The following is a 17,224-nucleotide window of genomic DNA, read 5'->3' on the forward strand; positions in this document are numbered from 1 at the left end:
GATGGAGTAGAAGGGTAAGGAGTCACTCTCCACACCTATTCTTTTTTTTCCCTACACACACTTGTGGTTTACATGAGAGAAACTGTAAATTGGTAATTCTCACTCTCAATCTTACTTATAAAACTAGAAAATACTTTAAGAATTCCTTCAAGCTTCTTATAGGTAGATGGGCTGTGGTTTCTACCATGGATAGAGATTTTACCAAAAAGTACATGTATGTGTATGTATGTGTGTGTGTGTGTGTGTAGATAAAGACAGAGTTGTTGTTAGGGGTTGTAGAACCAAGAACAACTCACAGGGACCCTACCAACACAGATCTGAACTGTGCCCTGTCCGTGCCATCCTCACCATCTCTGACATACTTAACCTCATTGTTACAGTCACTGTCAAGCCCTGATATATTTATACGATATTGCTCTTTTTAAATGGAGAATTATATGAAAACGGAAGAGAGTAGAAAGTGGAAGATTCAGGATACCATTTGGAAATACTGTCTACAGATTGTTTAAAAATAAAAAGCAAACATACAAATAATGATTCAATAAGGTGTGTTTTTAAAAAAAATTGTTATGTAAAAATATGTAATGAAATTACATTCTGTGAAGGCATTTATATTTGTTCTATTTAATCAACACCTAGGTAATATGATACATTCTATATTCTAGAAATGATAGAATACATGACGCAACCTTCCCATGTGTAAATCATTAATTAAAACACTCCACTTTTCAAGCAAGTGAGTCTTCAAAATGTACCCATATAGAGAAAAAACATCTCTCTTTCTTCATGGAAAACTTTACTGGACGGTTGGTTTGAAAATCTTAAAGTAACTAATTTATAGGAAAAGTTAAAAATAATGTGATTTTTTTCTGAAGATTAAACAACAACAAAAAAAACATACCTCACCTCTCATCTTAGGAAGCTCTAGTGGCCTAGTGATAAGGAGCTGTGCTGTAACCCAAAGGTACGCAGTTTGAAACCTCCAGCTGCCCTGTGGGAGAAAGACGGGCAATTTTCTTCCTGGTTGACTTACAACCTTTGAAAACCTGCTGGAGAGTCAACTATGAGTCGGTTCTGACTCAACGGTACATCATAACAATAACAACAACATTACTATTCATATTAATATTTCTGGAATATAGCATTGAAGGAAATAGAAATTGTTTTTCCTTAGTTTTCTTGAATATACAAGGCATCTTGAAATTAATGTTGGTTGTTACACATAAGCCACAACTAAATTTAATAAAATAGCACTTTCATTATGAAAAATATTTTAATTAGAAATGTTCAAATTTTGCAATAAACATGGAAAATAAATCATCAGATTATAATTCAAAGTAGTGGTTCATAAATGTCACATTTAAGTGTAAAATTCTATATGCCCTTTCTCAAAAATATACAATGAATATTCAAAGAAAATGCTTAGCATTTATAAGCTAGAAATACAGAAAATATACTAAAACTCGAAAAACAAAATTACACACTTGAAGCTACAGGTATCACTGTGTAATTAGTATATTTTAAAGCCATTTTGGTAAGTAAAAAGACAAAACACCACATTGAGATTTCCCTATCAATATTCTCAATCACTATGTAGATTTCTTTCTTTCTTTTTTGTTTTTTCCAGGAAACTCATCAATCTTCTACCATACTCCTGCTTTCGAACTCTGGTTTCCGCTACTTTCAAAAAACATGAAGTCCTAGATAAAAACAAATATACAGAAATGAGTTTTCAGCAATAAAATAGAAATCAAGTCTCACATGCAGAAATACTAATGAGATTTGATGAAACACTAACAAACTTTGAAACAAAAACCTGCCATAATTAAATTCCAGATATACAAATTGTTACACACACCTATAGTTTTCCGTGTTATTATAAAAAGCTATCATTCTATATCTTTTTCCATTGTCTAATTCCTTTATCCTATCACAAAGAAATAATTTAGTCTTCACCATCAGTCTTGGGTTATTATAATTTTTATCTATTTTGAATCCACTTAAAACTACTGATCTTTTGCCTTAGTTTTTGGTGTGTCTGTTCATAGTTATATTAACAAGTGTTCCTGTATGCTTATGGATAGTATTCTTATTCATTCACTCACAGCACTGTACTTCAGGACAGATGCTGAAATGTTCTTTTTGACCATGAATGCAAAACTATTCTTCCTCAGTTTGCCCTTCCTGCCCTAGTTGTCATAGTTGTCGTCATGCGCCACTGAGCTGGAACTGACTCCTAGTTGACCCTCGAGCAGGTGTCAGAGGCCATAAATTGCATGAGAGGTGATTGCTCATCTTTGTCCTGGGAGCTCCTGGTGGATTTGAACTGCCTATGTTGGGGTTGGCCGTGCAGCTAGGCCACCAGAGCTTCCTCTTGGCATAACAGAGCACATGACTGTCTGATTCAAAGTGGCCAAAACCAGTTCATCGCAGCTTACTAACGCCTAGGATATCGATTTTAAGATGTTCCACTTAATTTCTGACAATTTCAAAATCTTCTTCGATTCATACTTTTTTTGGTTTTGTTATAATATTCAAACTCTAGGTTTTTTGTTATTTTTTAATTTATATTGGTTTGCTTACAAACTTTGTATACACTTTGTTTCACACTATCCTTCATTCACATTGTGTTTCATCTAATCATTTCCATTCATTATGGCTTATAAAATTAATCATCACTGAATTCATCATTGCCTCGTCTTTCCAGATCCCCTCTGGATCTTTCCCATTTCCTTTAGTCACCCGTCCCTCCAACCACCAAATTGTACGACCCTATGATTTCCCCCCACCCGTCCTCACCCCTCTGCCCTCCGCCCCCACCCTTGGATCCTCATACACGTTTTACTAGTTATCTATTTCTACAATAATGGTCTTATGCCTTTATTTGTCCTTATGGGACTGAGTTGGTTCACTCAGCGTAATGCTCTCCAGCCCTCTCCCAAGTTATGTAGTAATTTTTGAAATCATTACTAGATTCATACTTCTTAAATTCCATGTTCCAATAATGAATGGATATTTGCAGCTGGTTCCCTTAATTTTTAAAATGTCTTCCATTCTGAGAGATGCTATTTTTTATACTAATTTAGCAATGTGCCTTTGTTATTCATAGGATTTTCAAAGGTATGTTGTTTCTGAAGTGGATGACCAATCTTGTCTCATAATCTGTCTTAGTTTGGAAGTTCAGCTGAATCCTGTCCACCATGGGTGAACCTGTTAATATTTTAGATACTGGTATAGCTTCTAGCATTATACCAACACATAAGTTTCCCAATACAACAAACTGACCAACAAGTGCTGTACCCTAAAGAGCAAATGTAAACAAGCAAGCATATCTATATCCATCCATCCATCCAAACTATAAAACAAACAGCAACATGCAAGAAGTCACTCCCTACAATACAGTAAATGGTAAGTGTTGTCCCCATAAGTGCAAACCATAAAACAAGCAAGCAGACAAACACCATAAAACAAAATGCATGTTAAGGGAAATGCATGTAGTGGGTGTTTCAAGTGGTGGTCACCTAGCCTGGTTTCTGCTTGGTTTAGAGGAGCCTATGTTAATCAGCTTGGCTGAAGATAAGAGTCTTTGCCAATTCAGAGGATGAATGCCTCCTAGTTAGATGAGATGCCACCTCTAATTTCAGGGTTGATTGCAGGCAAGGAGTGGAATTGACTGCAGGTTCTAGGATGAATGTTCTTAAGAGTTTCTTGTTCCAGAACCAGGCTGGTGTGGCCAATAGCCTGAGGAAGAGTTGAGTTTTACTAGGGGGTAGAGAGATGCGAGGATCAGGGGGAATGTAGGAAATTGGAGGGTGGTAGTAGGAAACACTGCAAACCAAGTAGTAAATAGTCAGGGAAGGTTGGCCACAGGGACCAAGGCTGGAGACTGGACCTTTTCCACTGCTCAGATCCCATTGCTGCTGCTGGCCCTGACCTGGGTTTTCACACCACATGGATATCATCTGTTCCAGATGGCTATGCTTCAATGTTTACAGTTCTGTGTTCTGTTGCTCTTTTATTTGATGCTTCAAGTTAGTTTCACAAACTGCCCAGCTACTGTGAATACTGCTGCTACCTTCGGCTTGGGTTGCCTAGTTCCCAAGCCTCCTGAATAAGCTGTTTAAGATGATAGTGTTGTGCTGTTTACAATTCTGTGTTCTACTCTCTCCTTATCTGATGTTTTCAATTCAGTCTTTCAGTTAGTATTCGAAGTACTTCTTTCTTTTCATTTTATTATAAAAATTATCTCATTATTAAAGCCTAAAATCCAATACCCTCTTCTTTTATCTGTAATTCTTTCAAGGAGCTGTGGTGGCTTAATCTGTAAAGTTGATCACTCACTCACAGGCAGCTCAAATATACTAACAGTTTAAGGGAGAAAGATGAGCAAACTTTCCAAGACATTTGTGGCTGGGTTATTGTTGTTCTTTTCAATCTATGGAATAGTCAGTACTCTTTTTCAACATCACAACTCAATGTTGCCTTTTCTTTACTTTTTCTTACTATTTTTCCAACTTTCAAATGCACAGGAAGCAACCAAAAATACTACGGCTTTTGTTAGGCACACCTTAGCTCTTCACTTTGGAAAGGTCCTCAACAGTAGATTTTCTCAATGCAACATGTCTTTGATATCTTGCTTGCTGCTACTGTAGGTCTAGATTGTGGATCAATGTCAAATGAAATTGTGAGAAACTTTAGTCCATCAATCATTATTGTAACTACTGGCTCACTGGTGAGGATTTTTGCTTTCTTGATATTGACATGTAACACACAGGCAGTAGCCTTTGATCTTATCAAGTGTTTCAAGTTCTCTTTACTTATATAAACTTGGGTCATCCGCATAATGCAGGTTGTTGATGAGACTTGCTCTGATCCAGATGCCACATTCTTCTTCATATAGTTCAGCTTCTCAAATGATGTGTTCAGTATACATTGAATAGATATGGAGAAGGAATACAGCCCCGAGGCACACCTTTCTTGACTTTAAACCATGCAGTGTTTGTTCCCTTATTCTATTCAGACAACAGCTTCTTTGTCTCTGTATAGGTTTGGAATGACTGTAATTTACTGTTGTGAGATTCTCATTCTTCACAATGTTAACGATTTCTTATGATCCACAAACACCTTTGTATAGCCAATAAATCACAAGTAAACATCTTTCTAGTATTCTCTGCCTTACACAATGATCCATCTGACATTAGCATGATAGCTCTCATGCCAAGGCCTCTTCTGAATCCAGCTTAAATTTGATAGTTCTTTAGTGATGTTCAATTCTAGCCATTTTTAAATAATGTTCAACAAGATTTTACTTGCTTGTGATATTAATGATATTGTCTGGTTATTCCCACACTGTTTTCTCTTTCGTCTCTTTAAAGTAATAGAATTCTTCTCTTTTCCTTGTGATTTAATTGAAGAGGCTGAATTATTTTTGCTGTAAAATGTTTCTGTTTGGTCTCCTTAATCTATCACTTATTGCAGTCAAGTGAAGCTGATTTACAACTGGCCTTCCGTTGTCTTTCCAAGGCTGTAGAGGAGTCGACTACCCTCCTTTCACCTTTGTGGAGTTGAACTGCTAGAGAAAGGAACTGGAAATGGAACTCCCAGTGCCACCAAAAATATGACACCACCGGGTTTCCTTCATGGACTCAATTTCACTAACTGAAATTAAGTTAGAAGTGACTCTTAAGTAACCCTCCAGCAGATTTTCAGAAGCTGTAAATTGCATGGGAAGAGACTGCCTATCACTTGTGGATTTGGGTGAGCAGCATTTAAGATATTTTTCTATGGTTCTGCACCTAAGTTTCACATGGGAATGACATTGAGCTTGAAAACATATCAATCACCCCATCTCTGGAGATTCTGATGTCATAAATCAGGGGGCAGTCTGAACATTTTGGAAAGCTTCTCCGTTGTAGTGTAAGCCAGCTCTGAGAGCCATTGTTCCATTACAGGAGTCTTCCACTTCTCTATAAGGGCTCCATAGCACACTTACCTAACAAGTTTCTTATTTTTATTTATTTTTTATTTTATTATTTTTGTGTGTGTGTACCATCAAATCAGATCTGACTGGTACAGGAGGAGATTGTCCCTCCTTCCTTGGCATCTGGTGGATTCGAACCACGTACCTCTGGGATTGCAGTGCAGCTTCCTGCCACTAGGCCACCAGAACAAGTTATGCTAATGAGGTAACTCTGGCAGGGGTTGGCCATGCCACAAGGCCCACCCCTTTTTTATACACTTATCTCCATGGGCCAATCAAGCCTACATGATAAGCACCCAATGAAGACTCTAGGCAAGGAAGCTTCATAGGCTTCCTGGTTACTGAGAAACTTCAATGCATAAAGAAGGGTAGCAGATTCATTTTGGAACATGAAAAACTGGTGATAGAATATATGTGCCTTTTCTTTTATAGCTTATTTTGCTGCCAAAAAAAAATATAATCATAAAGTTGGTAAGTCAACTAGGTAAACTATTTCAATCCAAGGAAGTACTAGAAAGCTAAGCTGAAGGCTGGTATCCCAAGAGGGGAAGGGAATCATTATACTTTTAGCCACAGTTTGTAAGCAGAAATGTATCAAAGCACCAGCCATAGTTTTTTCAACAAATATTTGATTGACCTGGCTGTCTTCTTAACATATTAATTAGGTCTTTCTAGGGAGCTCTGGTTGTCTAGTGGCAAAAAGCTGCTCTGCAATCCTTGAAGTTACACAGGTTCAAATCCACTAGCTGCTCCACAGGACAAGGATGGACAATCTCATCCTGTGTGGTTAAAACTGCCTATGAAAACCCACTGGAGGGTGAGCTATGGGGCAGTTCTGACTCCATGGTACACAACAGCAACAACAACAACAAAAACCACAACAACTTGCTACAGGGAATTTTATAGACCTGGAAGAGAGAATCGACAGCATGAGCATTAAGTGGCATTTCAAAGCTAGACTTAAGTGGTGACTTCTGTATAGGATGCAAATACTTAAGGTCATGAGCAGACTTACAATGAGAAAACATGCACCCAGCAACACAGCTTTTATTTTAACATCCAGGTCTAAAGGAAACTGGATCCCAAAATTATCCTTATCTGTAAATGCCTCTTTCAAAAGTCCAGTCCATTGTTTTGAAATCTTGCCGACCACAGCTTGTTCATCAAGGGATTTAACCTAAGTTGGAAAAAGAAAACACAGTCTGAAGCAATTCCAGAAAACTAATAACAAACTATATTCAAAGTTCTAGTAAAGTGAAATAAATATATTATGTCCCAGATGGAACCAGGAACACATTTTCTTCCATCAGGATGTACAGAGGTTCCTGGATCTGCTCACAATTAAAAACAAACAAAAAAAACCACCAAAAACCAACCAATGAAAACTAATCCCAAAAAACCACAATAAAAACCTAACTAGCCTCTTTGATTAATAGAGTGCTTACAAAAAGATGATTTTCTGAATTATTTATAATCACAGACATAAATAATTTGAGGCTATCTAAGCCAACATTTATGCATAAAAGTAACATCTGGTTCGCTTTGTTGACCATGAGTAAAATAGACTAGCTTGAAGCCTGACCTAGTTCACCAGACTTATTTTCAAAGGGAATCAATAATTCAAGAAAAAAAATTCTAAAACTCACCCCATTATTTGAAATCTTGAAAAATTTGGGCTATAAGATTGGACTACTTGGTGGGAAATTACTGTGGTGATTCCATGAAGTATATACAGCAATATATTTTGGTTTCTGAGGAGGCCTGAAGAACTTGTGGCAGAGGGTTGAGGACTGCAGCCTCCAATATGGATTGAGGCTCAATGTCAAGAAGACAAAGATTCTCACCACTGGGCCAACTGGTAGCATCAGGATGGATGATGAAGAGATTGAGATTGTTCACAACTTCAGTTTGCTTGGCTCCACACTCAACACTTTCGGCACTTGTAGCGAGGAAATTAAAAGATGTATTGTGATGGGAAAGTCTGCTGTTAGGGACCTCTCCAAAGTACTGAAGAACAATGGTGTCTCTCTGGAGACTAAGGTGTGTCTGATACAGGCCATGGTCTTTGCTATCACTTGTTATGCATCAGAGAGTTGGACAATGACCAAGGAGGATAGAAGGAGAATTGATGCCTTTGAGCTGTGGTGCTGGAGAAGAGTATTGAGGGTACCATGGACTGCTAGGAAAACAAACAGATTCATCCTGGAAAGGGTCAAACTGGGTGGCTCCTTGGAGGCAAAGATTCTGAGGCTCCGTCTAACATACTTTGGACATGTTGTAAGGAGAGACAGGTCCTTAGAGAAGGACATAATGCTTGGGAGGGTGGAGGGACAGCACAGGAGGGGAAGGCCCTCTATGAGGTGGATTGATTCAGTGACTGGGATAATTGGGATGGGAGTGTCAGAGACAGTATGATTGGCACAGGACAGAGCAGAGTTTAGGGCTGTTGTACATAGGGTCGCTATGAGTCACAAGTGACTTGACAGCACATAACAACAACAACAATGACCTCTTTTAATACAAAGATATATACGAGAGAGAAGCATATTTATATGTTCAATACTGTCTTCCACTTTCTTTGCTTCATTGTAGGAAGCATTACCTTTTTTGTAGAAGCCCACAGCACGGCAGACCTCCTGAGAAGGGCACAGAGCACTGGAAGCCAGACTAAAAATGGATTCACATACTTTGATATTAAATTCAGATGGCAATATTCAAGGCTTAAAATGGACAACTGCAGCCAATACAAGTGATTCAACAGAAAATTTTCTCTTTCTACTTTTATTTCCATTGGAAATCACCACATTTCAATGCTGGATATTTTGCTTGGATTTAAGTGACTGTGTAGCCAGCTGTTTTCTTCCATTTCAAGAAATCAAGAAATATTAACATTAATCAGAACAAAGCCTGTCTCTCTGACTCACCCTATTTTCTCCCTTTAAAATTATCAGTGCTTAATATTGGGGAATAATTTATGTTTATAAAAAATATGAGTACCTGGATATTTATTTAATATATCTGTAACATCTTAAAAAATGGCACACTTTATTGTACTCAGAAAACAATGCCTCTAACCATTATCCTGTATCTTACCTCAAAGTCAACATCTGCACAGCATCTACATGTGATACAGGGGCCAGTAATTTTCAGTACAGTCTCTTTTCTCTCATTTTGGATTTTAAACTTTGGTAGACAGGGGTGCCAAGTTTGAATAACATAACCGACTGGAACACCAGGAGGAGCCTGGACTTCTATCTGCAAAATGGAGGAGTAAGATCCCACATAAATCTACACATATCTTTGTTTATCAATGTATATTGTTATTATTATAAGTAAGAATAGCAACATATTTTCACATTTCTTTTCTCAGCTTATTTTTATGTGTTGTTACTGTTATGTGCCATCAAGTCATGCACGACCCATATGGACCTTACGTACAGTAATTCTGAACCCTGCCCTGTCCTGAGCCAGTCTCACTAATTCCAAAACACCAACTCACACTGCCCGTTACTGTATCAGTCCTTCTCATCCAGGGTTTCCTCTCCTATGCGGTTTCTTTACCCTTCCAAGTATGATGTCCTTCTCCAAGGACTGGTTCCTCTTAGTCACATGTCCAAAGTATGTGAGACAGAGCTTGAAAATCCTAGTCTCCAAGGAGAAACTTGGTTTCACTGTTTCCAAGACAGATCTATTTGCTTTCTTGGCAGTGCATGGTATGTTCATAACTCTTCTCTAGCACCATAATTTGAAGGCATCTATTCTGCTGTCATCCTTAGTCACTGTCCAACTATCTGATGCACAGCAAGTAATTGCGAAGACCATGGCCTTGATAAGGCCCACCTTAGTCTCTTGACTGACATCATTGCTTGTCAGTACTCTGGAGAGGTAACTGACAACAGATTTTCCCAATGCAATTTGTCTTTTGATTTCCTAAATGCTGGTGTTAAGAATTTTGAGTGTGCAGCCAAGAAAGATGTAATTGTTAACATCCTCAATCTCTTCTCCATCGATTATGGTGCTAATTGGCCCACTCGTGAGAACCTTTGTCTTCTTGATGTTGATCTTGAATCCATATTGAAGACTACAGTCCTTAACCTTCTGGAGCAAGCATATTTACACTTATTTTCACAGCTTATTAGACTGAATACTTTCTAAGTTCCAGGTGCTACATATGCATTAAATTACTATAGAAAATTTAGAACAAAGCAAAACAATCCTTTAAAGGCAGTGGGATGTGTTTGAACATAACACTGATCATTGGCACACCTGTCAAATTTAAGTGACATTAGTGCTATAAGAGAAAGGGTACATATTTTGGGCGTCATGGTTGCTGTTTATTAGCTATGTGACCTAGACAGTATTCCAAATACCCCATCTGTAAATGAAGATTTACTCATATCATTGAACCTTTTCAAAGATCAAGTGTTATAATGTGGTATGCTAATGTGCTTTTCCAACTGTAGAGCTACCTACAAATAGTAAAGTATCAAAGTTTTATCTCAAATATTGTTACGTTTTACCTAAAAGCCATAGAAATCAATGTTCTTCCATTGAAATATAACTTCAATATCATGTCTTAGCTGTCAAATAGTCCATGTTTTCAGGTAAAGGCTCACCTTTCTTCTCTCTACCCTGGTTTCCCCTCTGACACCCTATTCTCTAGGCATGGGCTGTCAACCAATAAGTGCTAATAAAAATAGCTTATCTTTTTTTTTTAAAAAAAATTTATTGATATTTTAATGAAAGTTTACAGAAAACTTGGATTTCCATTCATTCATTGCTGCACATTTTCCTCCCTAACACCGCCAACAGTTTGCCTTTCTCTTTAACAAAATTCTTTCATTGTTGCACAATTTCTTCCCTCCCTCCCACATGTACTATCATTTAGAGGTACTCCTCTTACAGAAGAAGATCTAAACATACACACTTTTTGAAAATGGGGGGGAAAGTATCATAGTCGTTGAGGTTTTTAGTGAAGAGCGCTTTCAAGTTCACCGTTTAACAGGCTGGACAACAAAACAAAATTACAGGATGAACCTGTCCATTTATCTGGAAGTGGTACTCTATGATACTCTCAATGGCAATGTTTCCTTCTGGGACCAGGTCTTTTTATGGTTATTGCTGTTAAGGAACTTGATCAACATATTCTGTACTTGTGGCTTTCAACCCCATGATGAACACAACTTGAGAATATGGGGCTTAAAGTTCATTGCTTTTACCTTCCTGCCTAAAGAATGGGTCATTATTTTCTTTAAATGTCATTATTTTAAAAACTTTGTTTTATACTCGTTTACTCACAAAGTTCATATACATTGTTTTTTACATTGGATCTTCCCTCCTTCCACCCATCAAATTGTGTGACCCTATGATTTAGCACCTCTTCTTCCCTCCCTGGATCCTCATACTTGATCTACATAATGATCTTATACAGTATTTGCCTTTACGAGACTGAGTTAGTTCACTTAGCATCTACATTAGTGTTCATAACAGTATTACTTATGTTATGCAAGAACATACAAGCAGCCCAAATGCCCAACCACAATGGAATGGATTGAGAAATTGATACATTCCCACATTGGAATACTATGCAGCACTCAGGAGCGATGATTTTCTAAATTAGTACTTAACATGGGAGGGACTGGAGGTCATTATGCTTTAAATGTCATTTACTTATATAACTTCATTGAAAGGATTCAGACATACTTTACAAATTCCTGGGGTATTTAATTACTGACCTCTTGAAGGCAGGTAGGGCAACAACAGGTGTCACATCTTAATGGTCTCTCTAGTGTTATGACTTCTCGTCCAGTATTATCAATAATATTCAGGACAAATGGCCTAGCAGGTCCACAGCAATTTCGAACACAACAGTTACTATCTTCCACAGCAAAGTAAACTCTCTGTCCAAGACTATTTTTAATTTCATATTTGTTTCTGGTTTCAAAACCTGTTATAACTGAAAACAGAAAATTGTACTCAGCATCCAAAAAAAAAATGAGAATTTTTTTAACATATAAAATCTACTAGTACAATTTTAGATGACATTCTGAAGATGTTTAGAGATGGTCCAGACTGAGAAGCGAGTATTAAAGTTTAGAGAAAATAGAAGTCTCCATGTGAGAAAAAAACAACCCCCCCCAAAAGCACAAACCCCTCCCAATCAAGCAAATCAACAAGCAACAAAACAACCCAACAACCTAAAAAAGAAAAAACAAAACAAAGTAAAAACAATACCACCAACTCTTATCTTCTTAACTCTATAAACTCATGCCAAAAAAAAAAAAAAAAAGACAGTTGTTACAAGCCTGCAGGTGAACATGGCCATACTCAATTTATGGAGAAAATGCCCCCTAGTTCAAAATACAGTAAAACCTTTGAAACCTAGATTCTGTGTAAGTTAGGAAACTGTCAGAGGAGGATGCAAACATTTTCCACTAATAAAGAATAATAGAAAAGTGGCAGACGTACCATGAAAGGCAGCTCTCACGGTACTTTATGAAGAGTCATGATCAGTCTGCTCAACTGTGAAGGGATATATAGGATATGCCTGTATTTATGCTTTGCAAATATTTTATCTAATGAACTGGTTTTGGAAGGCTATTTTATAAAAAAATTTAAAAAAATTTATAGACTGTCCTTGAAGGAAGATAATGTGAGGGTTTACTCTCACACACATAGTAAAATATGTGGGGAAGGGAGTGTGGAAACAGAATTGAATGAGAATAGCAGATAAGGTTCAAGGGGTGCTTATTTTGCTCAGCATTAACTATTCACAAGTGAGAGAGAGATGAGTTTGTGATAAAATGTACTTTACAACCAAAGCTACAACTCACAAACTATCCAGACCACCCCTATCTATCGGGGCATCCCCATCTTTGAGTCTGGAGAAGGGTGCAGCAGAGCTGATCTGACACAGGATCTTAGCATAGTACTTCCTATATTAATTTATATTAATTGCTTACAAGAAAGAAGACCCAAGGGTTTGAAGCCAAGAAGAGAAAGATCTATAGCCCTCAATAACTTGACCCTGCTTATAATGCTCAAAACTATATCAACTTTTAATTTGGAACAACAACAACAAAACCTCCAAGAGTTGAAAGTAATTATAAAATTAGACAGTAGTAAATCTTAAAAGTATATATTTTATAACAAAGATATATACTTTGCAAATATATACAAAGCTTGTAAATCTAAAAATTATAAACTCATAACACATTTGATAATCTCAAAAGCATATATTAAAATAACATTTTTTTGAAAATACATAGTATAAATTAAGAGCGAAAAAGAAGCCCTTTTTGGAGAATATTTAGAGAATACAAACAAAGCAAGAATATAAGAGATCCTTATTATTTGTCAAGCAATCTCAGTGCTGTAAATATGTTAACCGCATACATTATTCAGTTGTGCAATTCAGATTTAAATTCTACCAGTAGAAAGGACTTGATAGAGAGGTTAAGCTGAATTTAACTAATGAAGCATAAAAATTAGCTCAAGTTTTCACTAAATCCTTTATACTTAGGAGGTTCATCAAACTGTTGAGGTTCTTTTTCCCCTGACAATGGACCTCACTGACTTCCTGTTTCTTGTGATCAAAGTAAGCAGGAACTCCAGACCTGCTGATTAGCATTTTCCAATAGTGCTGTGACTTTGCAATCAACCTAGTTAATCAACAGCCACTGGGTAAATATTTATAGGGTGTGTCCAGACACTCAAGAGAATGCATGAGCAGAAATGAGAATTTCTCAAAAATCCCCACTTGGATTTTGGATTTGCTGGCTCCCCCAACTCCATCGTAACAGTTTGCACCTGGCTTGGAGATTTGGAGTTAGTCAGTTCCTGCTACCGTATCAAGAAGAGTCTCCAGCCTACCACACTGATTTAGGGGTTTGGGACGTGCCAGCCACAACTGCACAAGCGATTTCTTTAAAATAAATGTCTGTCTGTCTGTCTATCTCTCTCTCTCTCTCTCTCTCTCTCTCTCTCTCTCTCTCTCTATCTCTCTCTCTCTCTCTCTCGCTTGGCTCCTGTATAGAACCCAGCCTGAGACACTAAGTTAGTCTATCTGATGAGGAAAGATGTTCATTTGTAATGAAGCTTTACTATTTGACCCAGAATTTAAAAAGTAAATAGCTACTCTTCTCCATCATTTAAGTATCACAAAGAGGTTTACACTTCTCATATTGGGAAAAGATGTCACTGATTTCTTCAGCATAAACTTCTTATCTTTTGAGAAATATGGTTAATTAAAAAATACATACCTTCCAGTATTTCCATTTTTTGATGAACCAGGAGCTGATCTATCTATTAAAGAAAAAAAATTGAGCTGTAAGAATATGTTATATGAACGTTACAAAAAATGAAACAGTAGTGTCCATATTTTTACATCTTTAAAAAGTATGTAAAGTCAGTATTAATATATGCCAATACATTTTCCAGTATGAAACTAAAGTCAAATAGATTTTAGTATAAAAAAAAAGTCTACTGAAAGTATTAAAAACAATTATGCTTTTATCATTATTGTGAGCATAGTTATATCAAATGAATTTGACTTTCACTGGAATTACTATACAAATTAGACAACAATGTTCATCCATTAAGAAATATTAAGAACAATTTTTAACCATTTAAAGGAAATTTATTTCCCCTTGATATTTCAAAATGATTCTTTTTAAGTGAACTTGAGATAATCATTTGCCATAGCTTTTGCCTTCCCTTATGGATTTTACAGTTGACTTTTTAGAAAATGGAAGTCTGCCAACCCAAAGGCATGCGGTTCAAATCCACCAGCTGCTCTGTGGGAGAAAGATAGGTGGTCTTCTCTAGTGCTTCTCTGAAAACCTGCTGGAGGGTCAACCATGGGTCAGTTTAAATATGACAGTATATAACAACAAGGAACATTTGAAAACTTTTCTTGGAGACAAAAAGATATAATGCATGCTGCCCAAGTGGCACTGTGATTAACTGAAATAGCACAGTGAGCACAGGAGGCATTTATTTCATTTACTGAAAACAGATTTCATATGACAGGATGTTTGTGTACTACATGTGGAAATGATTTCATATTCAAACTTAACCTACCCGATTTTCCAACATTAAACAAATAGCAAACTTCTCATTGCTGACATAAATTATCACGTCATCATTCCCTTTACTGTCACGTTGATTGCAACGAGGGTGACCCTCCATTGGGTTTCTGAGGCTCTACGTCTTTATGAGAACAGTTTGCCTCATTTTTCTGCCTTAGAACAGCTGGTGGACTCTAGTGACGGGCCTTTCAGTTAGTAGCAAAACACTTAACCAACTCTGCCTCCAGTATTCCTCAAATGATCATGCAATACATCAAAATCCTGGATTCTCCCCATCTCCTCCTTATTGGTAACATTGATAAAGTTGGATCTTTCAAAGAGAAAAGACAAGATTTTAAAAGTTAAATCCTACTAAGAAGAATGCGGTAGATTTTAACCAAAATACTAACTTGTTTTGTTTTGGTATCACTATTGGCTCTCAAATCTAACTTTTAATGTTCTTTTCAAAGCTCAGGAAAAAAAATTCAGCCTGGAGACTTAAGAGCACAAGATTCAGAGCCAAGAGCCAAGTTCAGGATTAAGAAGTTAGTTCTACCTCCTTTTGCTGTTTAACTTTCAGCAAACTATTTCATTTCTCTGCACCTGTTTGCTTTTTTCTTTTTAAATGGTGATAATGATTACACTTAAACTTCATGGGCTTCCATAAGAATTGAATTAGTCATGCATGCACTATGCATTAGGCCTGAGAAATAGTGCTTCATAAACGAATCAACTGACATAGTGATAAGTAGCTGCACTGCCAACCCAAGGACACTCAGTTCAATCACATCAGATGCTCTGCAGGAGAAAAAGGAACACTCTCGTCCTGTGCAATTTACTGCCTCTGCAAACCCACTGAAGGGTTAGCTGAGTCAGGTTCAACTTGAGGATATACAAAAACAACAGCCAAAAGCAAACAAAGTGGTATTGTACTGAGTATGTATTTCAGATCATAGAAAAAATAATTTTCTAAGACACTTGTGCTTTAAAAGTGAACTGACCTAGATGAATTAGTGATATTTTAACACAGGAGAAAAAAAATGCCATTTCATTAATTTAGACTTTTATGAATTGTTGAGAGCTATCAAATCAGAACCGACTCAGCTGACCCTCCAGTGGGTTCGCAGAGGGAGTAAATCATACGGGAGAAGATTGGCCATCCTTCTTTAGTGCAGCAGTTGGTGGATTTGAACCGTGTGCCTCTTGGAATGTCAGTGCAGCTTCTTACCACTATGCCAATTGATTTCTTTATTAGGTCATTTGTTAGCCTGTAACAGGAGGCATGGTTTTATTTTTTTTATGACAATTTTTTGAATTTCAAATTACCTGAGTTAAATATTCTAATCCAGGTGGACAGTTCAATGGAGGTGGTGGTGCTGGCATCCATGGTACCACTGGAGGTCCACCTTGCTGATCGTACCCTGGTTGCTGCTGGACAGGAAATCCAGCTGGGCCAGCACAAGCATAGTCAGATGGTGGTGGAGTTGGGTAGCCAACCTGGGGGCCTGGGTAACCTGCATACCCTGGAGGTCCTAAAATACCAGCAAATGAAAGAATTCGTAATGTAATTATAACATGGAAGCATCAACTCTTCTATAATTACACAAGCTATCTTCAAACTGAACTATCATCTTAGAAATTCTGTTTTTAACTTTAATTCAAATTTTTATCTTTCAGTGATTTCTAATGACCTTATCAGTGGTTTTACACTCCTTTCTATTTTGAAAGGGCTGAACTGTGAATAAAATTGGTCCAAAATCTTATCCTTATTATTTAAAACCCAGAGAGAAAGTTAGCTGCTGCTGTTGTGCTATTGAGTCAGAACCAATTCATAGCTGACCCTTCAGTGAATTTTCAGAGGCTGTAAATTGGCACAGCAGGTGCCTATCAATCTATCTTTTTCCCAAGGAGCAACAGCTGGTGGAATTGAACTGCTTGCCTTTGGGTTGGCAGCCTTATTTATCACTAGGCTATTAGTCTAATAGCATCAGTGAAAAGGTATGAGAATTACGAATTAAAAGTTATTTCATAATTCAGTGAATTGATATGATACAATGCTAGAAGTGCTCACTTGTTTATACTATGAAATTCAGGAGATTGCAAGCTGACCAAATGAATGAAAGGGAAACGTATTTGTGCTCGATCTCCAAAAAAGTGATCCAACAGAATGTGGATA

General features: G+C 37.1%; 1 protein-coding gene across 1 annotated transcript; it reads right to left on the bottom strand.

Moving 5' to 3' along the window:
• Positions 1–1,643: 1,643 nt before the first annotated feature.
• Positions 1,644–16,575, bottom strand: PLSCR1 (phospholipid scramblase 1). Its single transcript, XM_006895111.1, has 6 exons — positions 16,375–16,575; positions 14,242–14,284; positions 11,716–11,936; positions 9,074–9,235; positions 6,996–7,157; positions 1,644–1,700 (listed from the first exon to the last, which is right to left on the bottom strand). Exons 1-6 carry the CDS (start codon positions 16,429–16,431, stop codon positions 1,644–1,646), a joined length of 702 nt encoding a protein of 233 aa, XP_006895173.1. The 5' UTR covers positions 16,432–16,575.
• Positions 16,576–17,224: the final 649 nt, after the last annotated feature.

The sequence above is a fragment of the Elephantulus edwardii genome, unplaced genomic scaffold, assembly GCF_000299155.1.
Source record: "Elephantulus edwardii isolate Elephantulus edwardi_28Jun2011 unplaced genomic scaffold, EleEdw1.0 scaffold00158, whole genome shotgun sequence".
Taxonomy (NCBI): Eukaryota; Metazoa; Chordata; class Mammalia; order Macroscelidea; family Macroscelididae; genus Elephantulus; species Elephantulus edwardii.

Excerpts from the sequence above, each read along its gene's own strand:
- PLSCR1 (XM_006895111.1), bottom strand. The coding sequence starts at position 16,431 with ATGCCAGCACCACCACCTCCATTGAACTGTCCACCTGGATTAGAATAT. Across the intron at positions 11,937-14,241 it reads AAAAATGGAAATACTGGAAG|TTATAACAGGTTTTGAAACC; the intron begins GTATGTATTTTT and ends TTCTGTTTTCAG. Across the intron at positions 7,158-9,073 it reads GTGCAGATGTTGACTTTGAG|GTTAAATCCCTTGATGAACA; the intron begins GTAAGATACAGG and ends TTTCCAACTTAG.